Raw genomic sequence first — 12286 nt, 5'->3', positions numbered from 1 at the left:
ATTATTATGAGCCACCAACAATGGGTGTGTGTGTATGCCACCGGCTGTCCTTCCTGAATGGTTAGTGCCCCACTTTTGTCAAAGCCCTTGAATTACAGCTGAAAGTCCTGACTTTGCTCCCATCTGGGTGCGCTTCCTTTCAACTTCAATGTGGTGGTGTACAGAGGCCAACTGCCAAAGCAGTTATCTTTGTTCTGATATTTCTGGCCCTGACTGTAGGTCTCCATATAGATGACTCACATCAGATATAATGTAGATAGTAGAAGGGTAAAGTGCACCCATTTCTCCAGCATAGGAAAAGGATCATTATTGATCAGGAAAGTACCATCTCTGATGGTTTTTATCCCCTTTTTATAAAAGAGTCATCACAGATGTTATGATTCTAATCCAAATCAATATGTTCTGCAAATTTGGGCCAAGGTGCATAAGTATGACCTTTACTTTTTATTTGCATGTCTTAGGGAGCAATCCTATGGCCACTTGACAGCAGCTAAACGGCCATAGGATATCTTGTTTTCCGGGAACCGACCTCAGAGCCTGTGCTCTGAGGTTAGTTCCTGGAGAACTGACCTCCCTCCACTTCTGCGCTGCCTTGGAGGCAGCGCCGAACAGTCCCATCCTCCACGCTCGCAAGAGGAGCGTGGAGCGGCCAAAAGGGGGCGTGTCTGGAAGCGTTCTGGGGCGGGGAGGGCGGAAATGCCTGTACGACACATCCAAAGTGTCATACAGCAGCCTCCTTCCCTGCTCAGCCCTCCCGCAGCTAGACAGCTGTCTAGCTGAAAATGCAGGGCAGGAGAAGCGTGGAGGGAATATTCCCCTCCGTGCTTCTCCTGTCCTGCATTGGATAGGCGGTCACCTCTGAGTTCGGAGGCGGCCACCTATCTGGATAGGATTGTGCCCTTAACCATTTGTTAAGAGCATCTATATTTAAGCTGTAATTAGGAGTGTATTAATGTTCTGTGCTTTCCCAAAAGCACAAATATTGCTCATTCCACGTCCTCTCTTCCCCAATTATACAAAAAGAAGATAAGGACACCCATTAAAACATTAAGGCAGCTGGAATTCAAAGTTTTCCTTACTGCTTTCTTGATTTTATAATAGGCTCAAGAGAGAGGAAAAACAGCAGGAAAAAGTGTTTCTATACATACTAAAGAACAGGATGTAGCTGGTGGGCCTTGACGTCATTGTGTTAAACACACCTGTAGTAGCAACTTGGGACTCAGTATCTTATCTTGGGCATGATCAAGATCATGTTAAGCAATTTTAATTGATGTTAATGAAAGAGTTAGGCATAGGCTTAATTCTCTGCCACTGAAACCAGTAGGGATTTAAAGTACTTATCTTTGGCAGGATCCTATCCACTGGATATAATATTGTTGATGACAATGTAGATTTCATGGTAAAATTATCCAATTATATTACTTGAATTTTATCTACTGAATTGTTTATAGAAAGTTTCAGGGTCGGGGGGACTTTACAAGGGAAAAATCTGGGACAGAAACTGCCGACAAGGTACCAAAATTACCATTACTGTATAAATCTCAATATCAAATACACCTATTTGCCAAAACATCTGCAAGGTCTCAAGTTAACCACCCTTCCTGTAAGGACTTTGTTTCAAGAGAACTGTGGGGATGTTCACAGGACCCTTGAAATGGAGGAGGCAGGGTATGATCCTACAGTCCCATTGCATGTTCAGTATACACACTCTGCCAAGCATGTGTATAAACACGTGTATAAATCCAAACATGTGTATAAATCCTGACATTCACTGAAGTATAAATAGTGAAATATTTCATATTTTGGATCACCCCACCCTGCCCAGTGTCCATCAGACAAGCTCATTTTTAAAGAATAATTAACACTGCAAAAAACATTTAAAAAATGAAATATACAAATAGAGGAAACTAATCAATATTTGCTGCTGCAAATGTTATAAAATGATGTCATGTGACGCTGAGGTGTGAAATAAATCCATTTTACTCAACAGCTCTTACTACAACTAATCTCAAAACAGCCACTGCCCTATGTTTTAACTTTCTGCTGGCCCAGAACTGCTTCCCTCCATACACCTAATCATGCAATACATTGGTTCCTATTATTATTATATGGTCCCTGCATTCCCCTCCCCTCACCCCACCCCCACTCCCTTGAGCATGCCGACAGTGATATGGAAGACATGAGAGATATTCAGGCCTGCCACAGATGCTGCACCAACAGTGGGATTGAATCATCGCCAAAGATTTTTTAACGTATTAGAAATGCTTTGACTAGTATGTAAAATGGCATAGACTAGTACAAATGTGTATGAAGCCATGTCATTTCTTAATCTTCTTGTAGTTTTGGTCTGATTTCTACTCAATCAAATACAGCCAATTCACAGGCTAACTAAATGCTTTGATTCTAATCCATCAATTTCCATTCAAACTGGACTCTTCTAGGGTATATACTGATAGGCCACAATTGTAAACATAAGGATGAAAACAGATGTAATGTTTTAAGAGTAGGAGAGGTCATTTGAGGAGCCTCTGCTGACTTGTCTTAGCAAATTTTCAGAGCGGTTCTGCATGAATAGGAAAAAGTTGGGCTGTGGAGAATACCTCCTGGCCAGCCCCCATCGTATCACCCACATCCTTCCTTTTTCCAGTCCCTGGAGTAGTTTCGCAACTATGTTTTTAATGATTTGATTTGGAAGCGGGGGTGGAAGTAAAGATGATGGATAGATACAAAATAAATGAGCATGCACTGCTTTAAACATATTTTAAAGGGACTACCTGATGCACAGGTAAAGGAGCAATAGGGAAGGGCTGATTCAGCATTCAGCTAGCTATTCTGTGGGTGTTTCCAGATAGACAGCTCATAGCACTACCTGTTAAAAGCCATTGTGCTACTATTCTGTCTTTCCTTCCGTAGCAGATTTTTTGTGCAGTAAAGAAAAAGATGGAAGAAAGGAAAACATGGGAGGGTTACAGCTTTCTGAGGACAACATCTGGACCTTCTGTGAAATTCCAAGTATGAGGCAGGGTGATTGCACAATAAAAGTTTCATCATGAAGCACCCTGCATGCCTGTCAAATGAGTTGCAAAGCTAGACTTGTACCATGGGTGAAGAACCCACTGTAGTTGCTTTTAAAATCCTACTTCTGTCTTCACCCTCAGAGTTTCAGGTGGCACAACCAGAGTGATTCCCCTTGCCAAATATGATGTGACAGTTTTATTGGACTACATATTTTTGCTTACTTCAGCTCCCACATAATACTTTCTCTTTCCACCCTGCCTCCTGCCCACCATCATTTACCACCATCGTTACTGCAAAAACAGTGTTGACTACATGTACTCCTTGCTTCCTGCCTTGGCCTCCCCGTGATCTGGCACCCAAGAGTAATTGTCAGCAGCACTCTTTGTTTTCTTCTTGTCTTTCTTGTCCTTCATTTTCCTGTAGGTGACCCAGCTTAGAGCAAAAGCCATCAGTAACAAAACAGCCACACCACCCAGGATATAATAAAAGAGTTGCTTGGAGCTGCCACTGTGATTGCCTTGGCTACCATTTATGACACGGCCTTCAGCATCTAGTGGATGGCTGAAAACGCCTGGCTGGGAGGTAGAATCCTGAGATACAAAGACTGTGTCTTGTTCTGCTTGAATTGAAGAGTCAAACACCAAGTCTGGCATCTCTGAAGCAGGATCAATGTCAGCTGGAGTCCCCGGTGCTCCTTCTCCCTGGTTGGGTAGGAAGGAGGTGCTCCCTGTGGTGTTTGGGAGGCAAGAGATCTTATTGAGGGCCAAAATCCAGCCTGGCCTGCAAGAGCACTGATAGCTGCCTAGGTGGTTGATGCACATATGCTCACATGGCTCTTCCTGGCACTCATCCACATCTAGGCAAGAATTGCTGTTGATGCCCTCCTGCTGATAGCCCAGCTGGCAGCAGCAGTGGAAAGAGCCATGTGTGTTTACGCAAAGCTGTTCACATGGCATGTCCCTGGCGCATTCATCAATGTCCTGGCACGCGTGGCCATTGGGCCCAGCCGGCCTGTAGCCTTGGCTGCAGTGGCATGTGAAGCTGCCCAGGGTGTTCCTGCAGATCTGTTCGCAGGGGTGCTGGGGAGCTCTGCATTCATCCACATCCACACAACTCAGCCCATCATCAGCCAACATGTAACCTGGGGAGCAGAGGCATTGAAAACCCCCAGGGCGTGGCAGACACTGCCCCTCACACGGACTGGAGCTGCAATAGTCCACAAGGATGCAGGAAAGATGGTCCCCTCCGAGCTGGTATCCTGGGTTGCAAGCACACTGGAACGACCCCCCAGCCCGGGCCAGGCACATGTGCTCACAGCCCCCGTTGCTGTACCTGCAGCCGTATGTGGGTGAAGCACAAAATGGGCCTGGGCTGCTCCACTCAGAGGTATTGCTGTCTGTTTGTGGCTTGCACACAAGGAAGGTGTTTGGCATCTCCTCTCCGTGTGGTCCACATGCCACTTCAGCTGAGGAGCCAAAGGGCACAGCTGCAAGGGAGGCAGTCACTACGCCAAAAGGAGTGGTGTATTGGACAACGCCTGGGCCCGCCAAAACAAGCGGACGGCAGGTTCCCTGGAAGCTGAACTTGCACAAGTAGCCAGACTTCCCTTCAGCTGAATTACTGCAGTGGCCATCTGCCCAGGCCAGTTCCTGAGATGAGAGAGTCCCCTGAAGGGTCACACACCTATTTACTGTGCATGTTTCCCGGGGCTCCTGTCCCCAGTTAGAGTACTGGGTCTCCTTGCCTCCTGTCACCCAGCTGAAGCCCTTCAGTGGCTGATGTTTCTGGTAGCATTTGCCCTTCTCTCGACGGAGCCCAATCCACAATCTTACCTCTGTGTCTGTGCCAACTTTTCCCTTGGGCACCTTGCCCAGCAGTTGCCAGACAAGAAATGCCTCGTCTTGGCTCTTCAGGGTCATCAGGTTACCTCCATTGTTTTTGCACTGTTGTTGAGCCTCCATCCAGCTGTACCTTCCAAAGTCGAGCGTGTAGCAAGTGGTCCCAGCACACAGGGCTTCCACCTCTTCACTGGGCTGGGCCATTAGTCCCAAAAGCAGTGTTTGCCAGAAGATCTGAAGGAGTATCTCCATGTCTACCAAGCGAAGGAGCAGTGAATTTAGTGATCTCCCCACTGCAAGCTCAAATTGTATAAATAAATCTTGCAGAGTGCATGCTAAGACAATGAAGCAAAGATTGTTTGCCTCCCATATCCCTTCAGCTCAGCAGTTGGGTCCATATGCATCCTGTCTTGTTGTGACTCTTATTTGTCACCGGAGACTTAAGTTTCCTGAGAAACCTTTTATTGTTAACTGCAGCCCTTGTTATCCAGTTTAGTTTAACCTATTATTATTGGAAACATCCTTCTTTTTATACCCTCTTTCGGCTTTCTTATTTTTAACCTAACCCTTTTCCTTCATGTGAGAATCTTGTTGGAATGCTCCTTCTTTTTTTAAAGTACTAAAACATCATTGAGCTTCTAAACCATCCAAATAGGGCCTTGCGGTTGTCAAGCAGTCACTGCAATATATATATATATGGAACCATGTGATCTGGAGATAAGTTGCCACACAATTCTGTATTTTTTCTAGAAGGAAAAACATTGCATAGCTCCTTCGTAATATTAATCTCACATTTTTATGATCTTTAAATAGACACAGGCCCTTAAATAGGACCTGGGTCATGGGAATGTCTAAGTTTTAAAGGCAGAGCCAAGCTTTCTGAGGGTTCTGAACCAATTAGTTCACAGTGTAAAGTCCTGATTCAGCCAAAGTCGATAGGCCTACATTTCTGTTGAGCTTAACGAGTTTAGGATTTCACCCTATTAGCCACAAGGAATTTTGTAAACACAGCTCTGCGTTGGTAAAGTAATGTATGAATTAATGCAAATACCAAGTTCTAATGAGCTTCTGACTTTTGGGATATGTGCTATATCCAGCGCCTAATCCGTTCATATGCACTGCAAACAGTGCATATGAATATTCAAAAGCGGTGCCAGCCAGCACAGGATCATCCTGTAAGGTATCATATCACAGTGGAAGCTGCCTTACACTGAGTCAGACAATTGGTTCACCTAGTTCAGTATTTCCTAACTGGCAGCAGCTCTCCAGGGTTTCAGACAAGGGTTTTTCCCAAACCTACTTAGGTGTGCCAGACACTGAACCTGGGAGCTTTTACTCACGAAGCATGTGCTCCAGCACTGAGCCATAGAGCCCTCCCCACAAATCATCCCTAGGGTTCTACCACACAATGCCACAGTGCCTTTCACAGTAGCACACAAACTGCTGTGGTGTGGCTGTGCCATCTTATGCAGATGCAAGGATAAATTGCACAGGGCAGGGTCGGCCCAAGACATTTTGCCATCTGAGGCAGAGCACAAGATTACTACCGCCCCCTCTTCAACCAGACTGGCAGTTGAATCTTACTTCAACCCTGGAAATGGGACAGGATCCTCCACCTCCCCTGAGGGCAGCAGCCCAGCTTAGGGCATGCAGGGCAGGCTGCCTGGAACACACATCTCAGTCCTCCGACAGAGGGAAACAGCCAGGGGGTTGCCACTGCTTCCCCCTCCCCATCACCCAGCATCTGCCACCTGAGATGACCTCTTCACTTTGGCTAATGGTAGGGCTGGCCATGCACAGGGGATTGTGGGTAAGCAGGGGAAACTGGGTGTGCATTAGGACCCAGGGAAACAGCCAGGAAATGGAGATGTGGCAGAAGCCAACCTGGAAGGGAAAGGCAGGGATGGAGCAGGAAGGGAGGAAGAAGCAAAAACACTATAGAAGAAGAGGAACGGACATTAGTGGGTTGGTTGGTAAGTACAGTGAGCAGGGACAAGAGACACCGCTGGCTCCTTTTTGGGGGAGAAGTGAGTGAGAAGTGTAGACCCAGTGCCCGCTCAGCACCACATTCTTTCTCGGCAGGATCCCTTCCACTTATTCCAGTGATATTCCCCACTGCTTCCTCACCCCCCATCCACCCCTTTTCTGCAGCAGCTGGAAGCACGTGGTGAGTGTAGGGTGTGGCCTTGGATATTCCACATTTGCATTTTAAAAGATACAAAAATTAAACTACAGCCAGGGCTAAACAATCAAAATTCAAATGACAAATCAAAGGGTGAGTCATGTCCTTGGCACCAAGAAAAGAAAAATGTCACCAAAATAAAGAATACTCATTCATCAAACCTTCTAAACTCAGGCCTGGTTGCTAACCACAAAATAAAAGTAACATCTGGTTTGGCCTTAAATCACCCTGTTATGTAGCAGGGTGAAGCAACCTGCTTCAGACAGCACCAGAGCGGGGAGAAATGAGAACAAGAATTGGTGCCTGAATGGTGTAGGAAGCCCCACCCCATTTTTTTAAGTGCTGGCTCTGGTGAACTCTGGGGCACTGTTTGGTTCAGACAGCAAAATATATTGGGCTAAACTTGAGGGAAGGATATTAAAGGCAAAACTGAAGTACTTTGGCCACATCATGAGAAGACAGGATACCCTGGAGAAGATGCTGATGCTAGGGAAAGTGGAAGGCCAAAGGAAGAGGGGCCAACCAAGGGCAAGGTGGATGGATGATATTCTGGAGGTGACGGACTCGACCTTGGGGGAGCTGGGGGTGGCAACGGCCGACAGGAAGCTCTGGCGTGGGCTGGTCCATGAAGTCACGAAGGGTCGGAAGCGACTGACCGAATAAACAACAAAATATTAAATCCATTAACTTCTTCCCAACCCATTTATCAGTTCCAAATGATGATGATGATGATTTATTCTTATATCGCCCAATAGCGAAGATGCCACAGAAAGTCTTCAAAAGCAACAGATCCAATAAAATAAATATTATGACCTCCAAGATGATACTTAATCAAGCTTAAAAGCTTCGTAACATAAACTCCATAGTACATAAATTATACTTTGCATAAGTGACTATATCAATATGTGTTTGGTGGTATACTTCCAGCATCTTCCAAACAGTTCTTAACATATCACAAGGACTAAGCATGGAGCCATAGGTAGCCACATGGTCTCTGGCAGCACTACAGCGACCATGGGTGGCCAGCTGTTAGGCTTAATGTGTGTGAAGGTGTGCCCATCTGCATATGCGTGTGTGTGAAAGGTCTCTGTATGAAAGTGTGGTTTGTGAGTGGTCAGTGTGTGGAATCGATCAGTGATCTATATGTGGTTGTAAAATACATGACTCTATGAAGATTATTGACTCCAAAAACAGCCCGCCTTTATGTCCTGTCAGATTCCAGTCTGGCAAGCAGTATTGCTGATCTAAAATTCTTTCTGCTGTTGAGGATTTTGTTTCTCCTTTGTGTTATGCAGAATTAACTCTGCCTTCCACCGCATGAAAATACTTTGATAAGAATCAGTCACACACAGGGCTGATAGCTCCAGCTCAATCACATCTTTCTGCTCACATTCATACATTGTTGGATTGTCCCTGGGTTAGGAGAGCCTACGGAGTGTATATGTCCTGAACAATCTCTATCATAAATAATACATGGAAAGATCTTGTGCGAATGGTAACTGTCTTGAGCTTCCCTAGTGTTAGGGCCAAACTAAACAATACAAGGAGGCTGCAATCCTGTATACACATTTACCTGTAACTAGTCCTATTGAACTCTATGATGCTTACTTCTGAGTAGACACGTATGGGAATGTACTGCAAATGCATGTATAGATTTAACCTATGTGGTTTTGCTTATTTAAATAGAAACTGTGGGGGTGGGGGCTGATCAGGATCGGGACCATGCCACATCAGGAACAGGTTTTTAACCCTTTCTTGCCATGCTGCAATCCCAAAGATAATCCTACCCCCCCCCAAACACTTTTACCATTTTTCTCCTCCAGAAACTGAAAAGCAAAGAAAACATCCAAATACTAGCTAAGGACATTAATCTAAGATCACTGCTTTTGTATGTTCTTTGCTTTTATCCTAGGAAATTGTTTCAATCTATACTCAGTCCCACAACTCCTGCTCGCTGTGTGGTGAATCAAGTTCAGCTATAGGTTCATATAACTTTTCAAAAGGCTTTCAAAAGGCAAAGCCAAGCATAGTTTTAGCAATGTTCCTGTTTCACAGTTCCTCATTGCAGTGGGGCTTGCAAGGGAGAACTTCCTGGTGGATTGTGCCCTTCCTTTATCTTGGGAAGCCAGAAAATTCTGCCTTACCAAAATGTGTTCAGTGTGGTATTGTATTCTGATTTTTAACATCCTGCTGGGATATCCTGTAGCAATGTCTTAGCTGCTTATCTGTTGAATCATGTAGATTCTTCTCAATCATAGGAAGTGCCCGCAATGTAAATGATTTCGAATGTGTCTGAGGTATAGTCTACTATATTGCAAGTAGCCCTATTCAGGAGTTCTAGATGTGGATAAAGCAAACACACAATGAGAGGGAGCACTGCAGCCTCACCCCTCTCCCCTGTCGTGTTTGTCGCCTGTTACTCATGGAGGGCAACAGTCTGAAGAGGAGACCCTCCTGTATCCGCTGATGTTTCAGCATTCTGGCTTGCACAGAGAACGTGAATAAGGCTAGTGTTACAAAAACTTGTGAGGTGTGTGTGTGTGTGTGTGTGGATCTAAATTGTGGTAGATTAAAGGCCAAACTGCACAAGAAAACCTGGCCCTCAATACAATGGTCTTGATCCAGCCGAGGACCTACTAGGCCTCAGGCCTGGCCTAAGTCACATTGCTGCCTGAGGTGAAGGCCTGAGAGCCCAGGCCAGGAGGAACTCTTCCCATCAGCTTCTGCAGGGACCATCAGTTGGCCTGACAGAACTGTTGGGGCAGCCCCACCCTCGGCTTCCCTGGAGCTAATTAAGATCTATCTGCCCTGAGGGAAGGCAGAAGAGGAGAGCCCAGGCCAAGGAGCTTGTGCCATCAGCTCCTGAAGAGACTTTCAGTTGGCCTGAGAGAGCTCTCTCTCATTTGCTTTGGTCTTTCTTTCTTTCTTTTTGGTAACATTGTTTTACTATTTCAAAATTGTAAATCAGCTTGAGCGCTTTGGCAGGAAGGCATTATATTCCTGCAATAAATGAATGAATGAATGAATGACAAGATGGAACACACACATTCAGTGTACCAAAGCTTGCCAGCACTGGTGATGGGAGAGTGTCCTCCCAAGGGCAGCAGGATAGCTTGGGGGTGCAGCATAAGCCCACACAGCCCTGTCTTCCAGCACCTCACTGAAACTCCCTACTCCCCACCATCCACTGCCTGAAGCACCTGCCTCTCTCTGCCTAATGGTAGGGCCAGCCCCATGCATTTCCAAAGCTGGAAGGGATGGAGATGCACCTGTAGAAATGAGTTGCTGCGCATGGCATTCCTTCTCCAAACCAGCTGCCAGGACAGCATGGATATGCATAGTTCTGAGCACCAAACTTTTGAGAAAGGAAAAGGGGGAGAGCTGCATTCAGCCTCTCACACTCTCCCCTCCCTGCCCAACCACTGATAGGTGCAATTGCCCATTTTCTGAAAAGGCTCTGCCCACACAGCCTTTGCTGCACACAGCTAGATTGAGGCCAATGATTCCAGTCCAACATTCTGTATATGTTCTGGTGCATCCATGAAGTAATCTCATGTGCAAGTTTTCCCATTCACTTCAGTGGTATGGACACGTCTGCACACTCACAGGGATGTGTAGTGAACACAGCTAGAGTCAGTACAGAAGCACTTGCACGTATAGGAGTTGTATGCGTGTGCATGTGCAAGGAGTCTCTAGATCAAACTGACTAGCTATATAAACTAAAGCCCTGTACGCACTTAGGAGGTTTTCACTGTAGGAAAATATACAGCTATTGTGGTAGGTGAATTGCATGTTGGGAGTTGTAGTATAGGCATGGAAAGAAGGAAGTGAAGTGTAGTATAGGCATGGAAAGAAGGGGAGGAAGGGGAAGTGAAAGGGAGGAGTCAGGAGGATTGGCGAGTGAGATATTTGCTTGAGTTTCAGTTTTGAGAAAGGCCTAGTGAAGGCCTAGAATAAAGAAGCGTTTAAGCAGCTGTATCTGGTGTCTTGGGATTCTTGCAATACCACAGTAGTATACTCATAGGGATTTCCTGCTGAGCACATCCATCCTAACCCAGCATAGACAATACTCTGAATGACCTTTTGGGATCAGGTTCTGCACATGCAAAAAGGTGACAGTCAGGGTCCAGGAGTGGGGAGGAGAAACCTGTTTCCAGCGTAGTGCTCCTGAACCCTGCTTTTCAGCCAAAGATGTGATTAGGCCTGATCACCTTTTTAAAGAAGAAGGAGAAATGAATACTCTAGATACTCTCAGCACAACCTGCTGGGGCCCTGTTTCCCATGCACCTGTTCAAGCTTCTGCTTCTCCTCCATCAGCAACTGGGAAGGTCTCCAAGATGACTCCAAACATCCACAGATGACTGTATTTTTGGAGCTACTGGAAACATTTCTGTGTTGTCACAAGGCAGCCCTGACTCAGTCCAAAAAACTAGGAAGAGTCTCAGAGCCAAACTGGGTGTTACATAACACAGAAGAGTTCTTGCTGAGTGTTTGTTTGTTTGTTCGTAACCAAAAGCAACCTTGGCAGTCTGTTGGTGATCACTGTAGTCAGTTCCCTGATGAGGTGCAGCTGATGCTAGCAAATGTGTAGACATAATTTTATTGCATTGGAATAAACACTTTGGCACCTTTGGTAAGTTTCTACTATGTTGCTATTTTTTCTCATTTGTGAATCGGCACAGCACCAATTTCAACTACAACAGCACCATCTTACACAAGAACAAGAGGGTACAATGCTAGATCTACTGTTACAGGAAACTTGTATGCACTGTGCATGGCCAGAACAATCTCAGAGGTGCAATGCACACACACACGTGCATGTGTGCGTCCACACAGAGAGAGCTGTTGCAAGAGGCTAGAACTGGTAAAGTTAGGACCACTGGGGCAGACTGTGGTCCGAATGCATCACAACATTCCCAGCCCTTACTTGCTTTCCAAAATTATCACCTGAGGCAGGACCTTCAGGGTTGCTTCCTCCACCCCTCTCACACATGATCTGTATAATAAGAGTCTCACACAAGAGTCTAGAATTTAGCTGCAACATAAACCAATCCAGGGGGCTTCATGGGTGATTTGCTGCAAATTGGGGCCATTTGAAGGTCCTTTGCAGCACGTGACAGCATGACAAGTTTGCAGCCACCCTGGAGTTTACCTATGGGGAAGCTGCATTTTTGCAGAGTATTTTTACTCCATTGTTTTTCTTTAATTCGGCTCCCCTGCAGTTCGGCTGGTGTGTGCCCATCCCTCT

The 12286-nt window shown here is 45.8% G+C and overlaps 1 protein-coding gene across 1 annotated transcript; it reads right to left on the bottom strand.

The window, feature by feature from the left end:
- Window positions 1–1969: 1969 nt before the first annotated feature.
- CD93 (CD93 molecule) lies at window positions 1970–5236 on the bottom strand. Its single transcript, XM_084848160.1, has one exon. The coding sequence runs from the start codon at window positions 5106–5108 to the stop codon at window positions 3327–3329; it is 1782 nt and encodes a 593-aa protein (XP_084704286.1). The 5' UTR covers window positions 5109–5236; the 3' UTR covers window positions 1970–3326.
- Between the last annotated feature and the right edge of the window lie 7050 nt (window positions 5237–12286).

The sequence above is a fragment of the Heloderma suspectum genome, chromosome 4 (genome assembly GCF_057233095.1).
Source record: "Heloderma suspectum isolate Gila_16-S chromosome 4, 16-S_ref, whole genome shotgun sequence".
NCBI lineage: Eukaryota > Metazoa > Chordata > Lepidosauria > Squamata > Helodermatidae > Heloderma > Heloderma suspectum.
The sequence above is the reverse complement of the archived record's forward strand: the minus strand, read 5'-3'. Positions and strand labels throughout refer to the sequence as shown.

What these genes read in the sequence shown, in the direction of transcription:
- CD93 (XM_084848160.1), bottom strand. Translation starts at nt 5,108, where the DNA reads ATGGAGATACTCCTTCAGATCTTCTGGCAAACACTGCTTTTGGGACTA.